We start from the raw sequence: 12,338 nt of genomic DNA, 5'->3' as shown, positions 1-12,338 counted from the left end.
TTAGCCATATTCTATCAAGAGAAAGCTCTTGCTCCATAGCAATGGAACAAGTACAGGGAAAGGGAAAAGGATTTTAGCTTCACAGAATGTGAGTGGTTCATTTGGCAGTTATGGGTCTGAAATTCTTAGAATTATATCTGCTTTTTGGATGCATAAAAGCCGCATTGCAGGTAAGGCATTTGCACATCTGGGATGCAGATTGATTTCAGTCTCAGGCATTCAAAGCTTATCATAAAAGATGTAACATTTATATGCTATCATAGGGAAATGACTAACAAACTGCCTTTCACCTTTTCCCAATCCAAAATACCTTACTGTGATTTGAAAGTTCACAGCAATTGATGCTGATAACTCGCCTATGCTCAGGAAAGGACCAACATTAAAATGCTGCAATTTGACCTTGGGTTCCAGCCTCTCCATCAAGATAGCATCTGGCTCACTATCTGTTCTCTCTTTTGTCTTAATTTTTTCATATTTACTAAAATTCATAAAGCAGTGACACTCAGCACAATGGAATTTTGTGATGCACAATTCCCTGTAAGACAGCCTGCAGTCTGATGAGTCATCTCAGCTCTTTCCACCACTGTCTGCCCAAGGTGTGGCACTCACTGTCCACTGGTTTAGAAGTAAAAAGCAGCTGAGATGAAAGAAGCAAGCCAGAAGTTAGGAAGCTAGGAAAAGCAAGGAACAAAGGTGGGTATGAGCACACAGACAAAATAATTTGATGTCTGTGCAACACAGTAATCCTATAAGGTAAGGTAAGGATTTCCCTGGGAAATAGCAATGAAAGGTAGTCTGAAACTGGCACAACCTGCTCTTCTCAACCTTTGGGTCTGTCACGGGCTGACACTGACCTTGATGTAGCAGGCTTTATTTGGGATTAAGTCCCCCCTTTTTCATGAGATTTCTTCCAGGTGTATTTGATGCAGCTGAGATTGGATTCTGGCCTTCAGACAGAGTCTTGGGTTTCACATGAGCAGCTGAAAAAGAGTTGAAGGAACAACCAGTCCCACGACTGCTTGCAAAAGAGTGGTCTTACAAAGGAGTGGAGGGCAGGCTGTGTTTGGGTGATGGATTTTGGTAGTATAGAAGCCTTTTTCTTCTATTCCCTGAAAAGTGGGGACTGTAAGCTTTTCCCTAGGACATACTTAGCGAGCAACACAGATGGACATTATCTATTTATATCTATTTTAACATCTGTGTGGAAGGGATAGCCCACCAGTCCTTAATGGTAGGACAGTTTAACAATGATTTCAAACGAGAATTTGGTTGGACAGTGAATACAGACTGAACACAATTTCTAACATAACTAGATCAGCTGGAGATATGAAAATTAAGTGAAAAATTAAGAAGTAGTCCCAGCCATGGCAAGCACAGGTTTGAGCTCCTGCTTGGCATCAGTCACTCCAGTTTACAGAATACGGTTTTCCTCCAAAGCAGCAGCAAACAGACTGACAGGCAAGCAGACTAGGATCTTCTGTCTCAGCCTGGTTTCTGCAGTACTTAGAGAGCTACTTTTGTGCATTATCCAGGCTGTGCAGGGCCATGACAAAAAATGCACAAATGGCAGCTCTGTTTCCCTCACCAGCCTGGCCAAAGTATATTTGACTGCTTGCTTCCTCACAGTCACATGGAGCCATATAAACAAACAAGCAAACATAGTACCTTTAAATCCACTGTGATTCTACTCTGCTGACATCTAATTATTCGTTATAGGCTTGTAATCACTGGCACATAATCACTAATTATCTCTAGATACACCACCCATTTTTGCATCAGTGTGCTCCCCTGAAGCTACAGGTTGAAGGAGGGAGAGGTTGAAAGAAAGGACACTTTAGGTCTGCAATGGTTGATTAGGTCAAGTGCAACACCATGGAAACAAGGAAATCTCAGCTTAATCCTCCAACTCATTTCTGGGAGTAAAAGCAGGCACAGAGGAGAGTAGCTGGTGATCCCTAAGATAAGCTGGAATGAGAGGTAGTCACAACAACAGATATGATTGGAAGCAAGTCAGCATTTGCCATCACAACAGAGGCCAAACACAGTGAGACCAGCCAAACCAGGCTTCACAGCTTAGGGAAGATGCTAGACAATGCCATACAAGAAGCAGGGAACAAACAGGACCGGGTGGAAAGAGACTGATTTTGAGATGCAGAACATGAACTCAGAGGAAGTGGGCTGACTGCTCTTGAAGTGAATCTGGTGGCACATGTCTGTCAGAATATCCTGGGCTTCAAACTTATATGGAATGTGTGTTTCCTTACATAAATCCATCTCATCCAGGCCCTAACAGCCCACACCACACCTAGCCAGACAGCTGTTACAGTGGCTAAAATCTCACCATTCCTGAAACTGTGATCCTGAAGGTACCCATTGACATGCAAACAACAGAAGTGTCTACAAGTTTACTTGGCTGTTCCTAGAAATCTGGAGTGACATCTCTGGTTGTGTCCATCTTAACAGAAGGTGGCTGGAGCTCACCTGATGTGCAGAACGTCCAGGGTCACCACCTGTTCCTCCTTGTTGGTTCAGGTGGGCCGAGCACACTCTAGCCAGGTTGGAATATTTGGGGTTTCATACTGATGCCAGATCTGTGCTTCTGATCCTCTTGAAAACGTTACTTATCTCTGGTGCCTTTTGTCCCAAACAACTTCATAATTCGCTCAGTTTGCATCTGACTGCAAGGCCTGCAGTGCCACAGGAGTCCTTCGGCCCTGAGAAGACAGTAATCTTTCCTTGGAGGACTTGGTGAGGGAGAAGGAGAGTCCGGATTCCCCACAGAAAATTTTTCAGAACTATTTTTCCACTATTACAATTTCTTAATATTTTGTCTAGCAACTCATTTTAGGAGGAAAAAAATACCCCATGTGTGGAAATACTGGAATTTTCCATAGGGTTTTGCTCAGCACTAAACAAATCTGTGAGCAAAAAGCATTACTGCATTTCAGAAATATTCTTGGAATAACCAAGCACAGAAGATTATAACTTCCAGCTGCTTATCAGATTTGCGGTCTCTGTTAGTACGACACATGCTGAAGTCAGGCTGTGTGTGCTGCTTGAAGTTACTCCCTCCAAGAATACAATAGCATTCTGCAGTAGAAATAACCACAGTATTAACCCACTCTCCCTGTGGTTTTGGCATGAAATACTGAACAAGCTTTTGACAGAGTCAAATGCTTTGGCTTTCTGACTCTGCAGCGGTTTGGCTTTGGTAAAGAATTTCAGCAAGACAACACCCTGTGCACAGCAGTTCCCCAGGGACCAACATGTAGAGCAGCCTGGAGGATCACAAAGGTGTGTCTCATCTTCTAACATGCCTATGTCTGAAAGTTTAGAAACTGGAGTGTGGTGATGCAGGCATCAACAACTGGCCCTCCCCAGCTCATTGAGATAGCGGGCTCATCAGTCACTCGCCCTTCATAAACCTGCCTTTTTTGAGTGAACAAAGGAGCCCACCCATCTCTGACCTCTGCTTCTAAGTGTAAGTGGGACAATCAGATTTTCTTAACTCTTTCACTGTTTCTTCTGCATTTGTACTTAGCCTGACTTTCCCTGAGACACATGAAAGGCAGTGCCAGGGGCTGTCCTGACATTGCTGCAAGAATGATAATAGAACAACCCTGTTTATCTGTCAGCCTCCAGAAACAGGACACACCTGTAAATCATGACTGCAGAGTATGAGAAGGCAGCTCTAACTTTGCATGAAACAAGACAACTAGGACTTACTTCATCATTGCAACTTTTCATGCATGTAATAAAGGGATGCAGTTTTATCAAATCCTGTACGAATCAGAAGAAATCAGTGTTAACCTGCTACTACCACTGTCCTGCTGCTTCTCCAGCTGAACCCACAGGCATTAGAAGAAAGCAAGGTATGAAAGCTGATGTGCATTTATCCTGCTCACAGTGTTATGCAGTCATTACATCACATCCTTTTCACATGCAATCAAAGATATGCTGCCTCCAGACTCACAGGAAAATCAGTGTAAGACCATTCTGTATAGAACAGACATCAAGGAAGGAAATGTCCTCACTCAGGACACAGCTCAGGCTTGTCAGCTTTGGTGAAGGAAGGGGTCAAATCCCACCTAATGTCAACAATCTATTTCCTTCAAATAACACAATATTCTCTGAGTCTAGTGAGCATTGTAGTCACAGCTATGGAGCCTGAGATGCTTCCTGGTGTAATGAGCAACTTCCAGTGACACAGGCGGCATTATGTGAACAACATGTCACAATCTGGGACATGCTTCACTCTTTTAAACCAATTTCCTATTTTAAACCATTTTTAATTTTTATTACAGATAGAATGATGTTGCACAAAGCATGTGGGACCTGGGAAAAGGTGCAGAAGTTTGCCAGCAGAGGATGTAGTTTTTCCAAATAAGAAACTACCCACTGCCCTGAGAAATGGAAAATAAATTAGCAAAGTCATAATAAAATACCTATTGGAGGACAAGAGTGTCTTGGCAGTGGCAGGCAAAATGACCTAATTTGACTTCTCTGTCAGTACCTTTGCTATTTGAATGATTCAGTTGGCAATTTGAATTCCTCTTCAAAGATTTAAAAGATAACAGTAAGCTTGACAGCCTCATGAAGAAAATGCTTGAGAAAGTGACACGCTACATTGTGCCTCTCACTGGGCACTCTGAGGCTCAGTGTTTAGAGCCTGCGATTCCTGCACAAGCTCTGACCAGAACCCAGCCCGTGCTCTGGCAGCAGCCAGCGAGGACAAAGAAAACCAGCACTGGGGTTTTGACAGCACAGAACAAGAAAATGCACACCCCAGATGGGGTGATTATGTCCCATCTTATTAACTAATCCTTTTGCAGAAAGGGATTTGCTTAAAGACCACTTCCCAGAAGGCTGCACCATTCTCCCATTCATAACCAGTGCACCTCACATTGTAACATGACTGATTTCCATTTCTCAGTGTGCCTTAGACAGTTCTTACTCAACTAGAAATACATGAATTAGAAGCTTGCCACTACAGAATTTCCCATAAAATAAATGCTGCTCCCTAGATCAGAAGAGCAGCCTATTCCTTCATGAAACAACCAGCGGTGCCCATCTGTCAGGATCAGCTCAGATTCCTGACCCAGGAGGAACAGCACTTCTGTTTTGGGGTCAGGATGGGAACCCAGCCCCTGAGCCAAGGAAACCTGTGCAGGACTAATGGCTGGCTCTGGTGAGTCCGTGGCAGCACAAAGCACGTGAGCTCACATGCCTACCATCTCCATCCTCCCTGGGCTCAGGCAGGGGAAGCAGCCTTCCCACTGGATCCCTCCCTGATTTCTATCTTCAATCTACTTTGTACAGAGAAGTGAGAGGGAGCCGCTTTGCCAGCAGGGTTTGAGGTTGCACCACTCATGACTGTTTGCCTGACAAACATTTTCGTCCATGAGCATATAAACATGTGATTTAAAGAAGAGAACATTTACTTAACTACAGGAGGCAGACATTTTGGCATTGTATAATTAAAAGCTTTACATCTGATCCAAGGCATACATATACAGAAATATAAATAATGCCTTCTGCTGGGCTCAAAAGCAACTATGCAGTGAACACACACTGAAAACAAACTTCAATTTTCATGGTATTCTTGAACTAGTAGCCTTACAACACCTAACAAAAAAGATCTTAGAAGTGAATGGCAATTTGAAAAGTATAAATCAAGAACTGTCTTTTATACAAGGAATGATTTTCATTAAAAGTCAGGTTTTAAAGCCTTCACTCCCCAGAAGAGCCCTGTACTCCTTTACTGGTGCAGATAATTTTAGTGCAACCATCTATGCAGCAAGGCACTAGGAAAGATAAACATTGGAATCAGGATTTAAATAAATATTGCTATTAAAGTGCAATGCTGAAATTTTTGCATGTTTGCAGAATCAGACAAAGGCCAGGCCCTGTTCCAGAGAATTTTAACTCCCCATAAAGTTGCCGAGCTATATGGGGATGTCCCAGCCAAAACAAGGGGTTCACTCTAACTCCACTGTGGTTAGTGCACACAGGCACAGGGCAGCCTGCAGTGCTGCTCCTCCCGGGAGAGGCTCACTCCTCACGTGCTATTGCTCAGCCACGAGGAGCCAGGGGCTCCGCTCGCTGTGTGAAGTGTGCCAGCCCCAGCTCCAAGATCAGCACATCCCTCTCACGGGGGCAGAAGCTGGCTGAGAGGGGGCTTCATCCTCTACGCAGTGGATCTCACTTGCAGCAGGAGGATTAATTCTTTTAAGTTAAGTCTGCCCTTAGGAAGGTAAAGACCTGGTGGGCAGCCACTTTGCGTGCATCTGCTTGGCCAGTACTGGTGGTCTTGCTGCTAAGCATCCAGTTACAGAGGAGGGGCATTTGCCAGGCGAATAGGAGTAGAAAAAACTCCGGAACAAACGTTTTCTGGCTATTTGAAGGGATACTTCCTTCTCTAGCTGCCAGCCACTGCTGCTGCCCCTGCATCTGAGACGTGACAGTGCTGGGCTCTTCTCCTGGCACATCCTGGTGAGGTGGCAGCGGGGCTCTGGTGCAGACATGACACTCATGGTGCTGAGCACCATGAAGCCACAATGCTGGGGCAGCTGCATATTAAATTTCACGTAAGAGCCCAAGAACAACCAAATGCGACCCTCTCTGGTGTTGCTTTAGAGAAAGTAAGGGCAGACAATGATCAGTATTTCACCGTGCTGTGTAACACAAGGCTTTTAAAGTAACTCTTCCAAGTTTACAGACACAGTCTGTTTATATTTAGTCCATCCTCTCTTCTTCTAACCCTTTAGACCTGAATAATTATTCAGAAATTCAAGTTACTGTAGATTATTCCACTTAGATGGAGAAAAAAATGCATTCAGTTAATGACACTGGTACAAGTCCAGTTACAAAAGCAGACTGCTTCCCAGCATTGAAAAGGAGGGAAATGATCCCAAACCATTTCCTCCCACACAGCCTCAAGCCTCAGTCAGCCAGTGCCCCCAGACTGCCTCTCCAGGCTTAATCACAGGGTCATTTTTCTGACCCATGATGGGTCAGGCTCCATGTGGATTTTCCTTAAGAACCACTAGTCCTTGGAGGACTGGCAGAGATAATGGCACTGTTTTGTTTTTGCAGAAAGGGTTGAAAAAAAAACATGACTGACAATATCTCATAACACAAAAATGTGGTGTGAGAAATCACTTGACAATATGTCGAGCTCAGGTACCATGCAAACTTGTTCTAGATAAAGAAATAAGCACTTAGCAAAACGATTTTAGTCAAAGCTCCAGTTTTGGGGCTCACGACAGATTCCAAAGGTTACTACTGTTATACAGCCATTAGCATTTGTAAGACCCAGTCTTGGCTGTCCGTCTGCTCTTCGGGCCTCCAGTACTTTTGAAATGAAGTCGCAATGGAGCTCTCCAAGCAACATCTTAAACTAGCCAAGACACGGAGCTTGTTTGTGCGGTCAGTCAGGAGCAGCCGTGGTCGCGTTTGGGAGCAGCGAAGCCTTTGTGCAGGGGACATTGCCTCCGTCTGGCTGTAGCGTCCGCCTAACCGCAGTGGGTGTGCAGGAACCACGGCCCGAGCAGAGCGAGGTACGGCCCCGGGCTTGCGAGCGAACGCTGGTTTGCGGGCTGCCCCGCGTACCGGCGGGGGAAAACCGACACACGGCTGTCGGGGCCGCTGCCGGTGCGCCCGGGCACAGCCCGTCTGCCGAGCGCCCCGCACGGTCAGCGGCGAGGCGCTCCCGTGCTCCGTTCCGTCCTCACGGCTGGAGCGTCCCAGGAGGGCGGCCGGCGGCAGCTCCCGCACAGCAACGTCCAGCCCCGGGCACACCGGAGCAACCGACCCGGGTCCGACCGAGCGCCACCCACCCGCGTCCCACCGCCCCTCAGCCTCCCGTCGGGTCCGCCCCGCCCTGCGGCCCAGTCCCGCCCCATCCCGCCCCGTCCGTCCCGTCCTGGCGGCGCGGCGGGGATGGCGGCGGACGGGCGGCGCGACGACGAGGAGCTGCCGGTGTACCTGGCGCGGCCCGGCTCGGCGGCGGCGCCTCGTCCGAAGCGCGGGGGGCTCTTCTGCAACGTCGAGGGCGCCTTCGAGAGCAAGACCCTCGACTTTGGGGCACTGCGCGTTGGGCAGCGCCGCGCCCCGCCGCCGACCGGCCCCGACCCTCCGCCCGGCGCGGCCCCCGGCCCCGGTCAGACCGCTGGCGGCCTCCGCGCCACCTCCGGTGAAGAGCGGCTCCAGGACCCAGCCCCCGCGGACGACAGGGTAGGGCCGGCGGCGCGGCGGGGCTGGGCCGGGGCCGGGACAGCGGGCGCGGGCCCCGGCCGGGGTCTCGGGGGGCGGTGTGGGGCCGCGGGTGGGTCCGGCCGCCGCTCGCCCCTGGCGCCGGCCCTGGAGGAGCTGCTGGTGGTGCTGCGGTGGCTCCTCCGCCCCGGCTGCCCGCAGCTCCCCCGCCGCCCCCGCGGCAAGGCACCGTCGCGGCCGTCCCCGGTGCGCGGAGCTCCGCCCGCCGAGCGGGATGTCGGCGGGCTCGCCGCGGCACCGGCACAGTCAGAGTCGCTGGCTCGGTTTCCTGCAGGAACTCTTTTATACTTTTATGAAAGAATAGCTACTCCCGCGGCGCCCAACATGGAAGTAAAACAAAAACAGTGGGGATTTTGGAGCTGCTACTTCAAACCTGGCAGATCCTTATCTCTCACGGACACAACTAGAAGTACCACGCCAGCAGTGGGAGGCGGCACATTGATCTGGAAGTGACAGCATTGAAAGTATCACTAGGCACAAAGTTTCTCAATTTACACCAAAGTGAAAGGGATAAATTAATCCGTGCAGCTCCACAGTATAATCCTTCTGCTGGAGGATGAGATGGCTTGCTGTGCTGGTTCTGGTCCTATTTGCACTAGCAGCTGGGCAAGAACATGATTAAGTTAATAGTATTGCATGAATATCTTGTTTGAGATTTCAGTAGTCCTGTGGCTCATTTTTGCATCAGACAAGTAAGGCTATTCACTGTTGTTGGTCAATAAGTTTGTTAGGAGCTGAACTTTTTAATAGCCATCTTAAGGTCACTCTTTTTCAACTGTGAACAGGGGCAAACGTCCTCTCACCTCCCCATTTTTGAAGATGGAATAAAAAAATCACCTGCCTCGTAGCACAGAGAGATGTAGTGGTTGTCTTGACATTCTGCAGAAACCTCCACTGAGTCTGGAGTGCAAACCCTGATAAACAGCAGATGCTGGTGATCTGGAAGCCTAACCTCACTAGCATGAGCCTAGTGGAAGCACGGCAGTGGTAACTTGAGCTGTCTCGATTTTGGGGAAAAGCATCAGGCTGTCCTAAGTGTCCACTGTCTTCTATAGGAATGTCTAGCTAGGCAATGCTTAATTTGAGCTTTTTTCGTTGCACTTTAGTTTCTTCAGACTCTGCTTTTTGGTTTCTTACTGGCATGCTTCGGCATGTTTCTCAATTCATGTTCTTGAGCTTTGCTCCTTTACAGCTGTTTTACAAAGTCAGGAACAAAATTAACATTATTTCTGTCAGTATCAACCTTGTCCACGTGGTTTAAGTAGCAGCTGCAGAACTAACCACTGCCTTAACAATTTTATGCTGTTGCTTGTTGGAAAAGGAGCTGAAGCTCCTGACAGCCTGTCTGCATGCTTTGCTGTGAGCTTTTCTTTATTAGCTGTGCCAAAAATTAAAAAAAAAGCCTTGTTCCCTTTTAAGGTCTTATGTAGACCCTTATCTCTGGTGTTTTGTAGCTGAGGATTTCCTTCAGCAGCTCCTCTCTTCCTGATGATTTCTACCTCTAGATTTCTTCCTCTCAGGCCTTCAGCTGATAAGCATCAGGAAAGTAAGGGTCAGTAAGTAAGTAACCCCTTTTATCTGTACATCTTGCCTAAGAGGGTGGGCAACTTCATGTATGTGTTTTTGTGTGTGCCTGGCTAGAAGGAATTGTATGACTTGGTATTGTGGCTTTCAAGCTTTGAGGTGACCCAGAATAGGACAGTGCAATGGGAAATGAACTGTGCATGCTGAGCCCCATGCCTGCACAGCCATGGGGAGTTTCCCCGTGTTGGACTCTACAGATTCAGGGCAAACAAAGGCACTTTTGTCAAGGCAAATTGAACTTTGAATAATTTCACAGATTAAGAAACGAGAGAGCTCAAGTCATCTACTCTGGCCCAAGCAGCTTGTTTATTAGATTAGCTGAAAGTAAGAGACTTGCCTGTGCCCAGGACAACAGACAGATCTGTCTTCTAATTTTTGCAGTGAACAGTTTACTGGAAGTACAACAGACCAACACACCTTTTTTGTTTGTTTGTTTTCCTATAATGATATTAATCACAATTAAAGCCCCAACATTTCTACAGGGGGACAACTCCAGTGAATAAATGCCTAGTGATAACATGTGGTGTCATACAACTGGGCAGCATAATACAGACTCAGGCACATGGTCCAACCTTGCTTTGTTTTATCACAAAGTCTTTTGAAAGGACAAAAGCTCGGCTGTATATTGAAGCATACTGAAGTCATAGTGGGGATATAGCTCAAAGCAGTTGGGAGCTGTGCCTTTGCTCTGTCAGTGGGAGTTTGAGCTTTGCCAGTGGATTTAGGGACAGAGAGTGACAGTCATTAGCGTGGTGGCCCAAGGGACTACTGTGTGGTTACGGGGAGCTGCCTCTGTGGGCTGGTGGGCTTCCTGGGGAACAAGAGATGGGCACCTGAAGTGTCCTTCAGGTGCTCTTTGCTCAAAGCAGGAGATTAGTTTCCTTGCTACTGAGTTCTGCTGCAGCAAGAGTTTTTGCCACACAAGAGTTAAGATTTCGAGGAACAACACTGCGGGGCCAACACTGCTGATCTGGGCTATTTGTTGTTTTTAATAAGAGTGATTTAACTCAGTGCAGGTTTTCATCAGTAATAGCCAGTGTGGACTCTACCCTTCTGAAGTGTCCTGTAGTTTTCTCTGAGAGCTGTCATGCCATTTGTTAGCCAGAGTGGATTACTGTGTTCACTTTACTATCATGAAGCAAAAAGAGAGTTTCTCTGTAGGTCACAGACAGCACCCTGTGAATTCCTGTGGCCAGGATGTTCATGGAGGGCGGGTGATGCCTGTACAGGTACTGGAGAGCCGCAATCCTGGGCATCCGCAGAGGCAACAGGGCTTTGAGGAGAGGGGAAGGAGCCTTACACTTGGTGCCTGGTGCCTGGGAAGGTCAACCAGAAGCCTGTGGAGGCATCCTCCACATTTCTCCTCAGTGCTCAGCCATGCAGAGACCCTGCATTTTCACCCTCCTCTGCAGTCACACAGGCAGGAGCATATGGTGCAAGCCTCCAGACACTTGGTCCTTCCTGCTGCATGGTTCTGCAGCTTAAGTTGTCATTTCCACTGCAACTGGCTGTGGTCCCACAAACACGGGATTGTGGCTTCACCTCGGGCTGAGGCAGCTCCGTTGGCTGGAGAGGAAGGGGAAAAGAAATGCAAGGGAAACTAGTGGGCAGTGAAAGCAGGCAAAAAGTTCGTCCCCTCCAGAAGACTGAGAAGAGCCAGTCCTTTGCTTTTTCTTGGTGTGTGTGATATCTAACTTGTGATACACCCTGAAAATACAGGCAGGGCTGCCTCAAATGGAGAACAAAGCTAGGACTAACTTGATCCTCTCTTCGTTTTTCTGACACTTGTAAAATGTGCTCTGACTTCAGCATTCAGCTTTTTGGTTTCTGATGCCAGCAATTTATAGCAGGAACACCAAGCCAACAGCAGTCTGTGCCTCATGAGGCAGCTTGGCACAACCTGAAGTTGCAGTTGTGCACTGCCTTTAGCAGTTTAAAATCCTGAATTTGTGGAAGGGATCCTAAAGCACTTCAATAGCATTAACACCTCAATATCACCCCATTCAGCATCTGTGTTTTGGTTTTACTTGTTCTTTTTATAAGAGAATAATTTGAAGTTACATCATGTCTGTTACTTTTACAAATAATAGGAACAAATCCAACCCACTGAACTAGTTCCTACATAACAAATGCAACAGTTAAACTTGCATTACAGTTTGTGGAGTAGAATACTAAATATTCAGGTATTTATTGAAAAAAAACCCACTTATATGTGTTTCTGTTTTTTAAGAAATCTGATGCCTGAAGCACAGCAATAAGAGTCAGTTCTTTGGCTGCTTGTGCTAGGACAGAGGTTATTGCCAGCACTTAAGCAAAACTGTTGTTATCCCACCCCCCTGTTTAAGAAGACAGATATTGGATTCCATGGGAGTTATGCAGCAGGGCTAGATTTCCAGAGAAATTAGGGATTCAGTTAAAGAGTTCCTGCTTGCTGCAAAGAGCTTATGTTTTGCCACAAAACTTACCCTAGCATGGAAGTA

General features: G+C 47.2%; 1 protein-coding gene across 1 annotated transcript in view; it reads left to right on the top strand.

The window, feature by feature from the left end:
• Nucleotides 1–7,926: 7,926 nt before the first annotated feature.
• The window catches only part of DPYSL3 (dihydropyrimidinase like 3), a 28,580-nt gene continuing 24,168 nt past the window's right edge, over nucleotides 7,927–12,338 (top strand). Inside the window, exon 1 of the mRNA XM_030957266.1 lies at nucleotides 7,927–8,235. Coding sequence (XP_030813126.1) covers nucleotides 7,942–8,235 — 294 coding nt within the window. The 5' untranslated portion in view covers nucleotides 7,927–7,941. The remainder of the gene's footprint in view (nucleotides 8,236–12,338) is intronic.

Source organism: Camarhynchus parvulus, chromosome 13 (genome assembly GCF_901933205.1).
Source record: "Camarhynchus parvulus chromosome 13, STF_HiC, whole genome shotgun sequence".
NCBI lineage: Eukaryota > Metazoa > Chordata > Aves > Passeriformes > Thraupidae > Camarhynchus > Camarhynchus parvulus.
The sequence above is the reverse complement of the archived record's forward strand: the minus strand, read 5'-3'. Positions and strand labels throughout refer to the sequence as shown.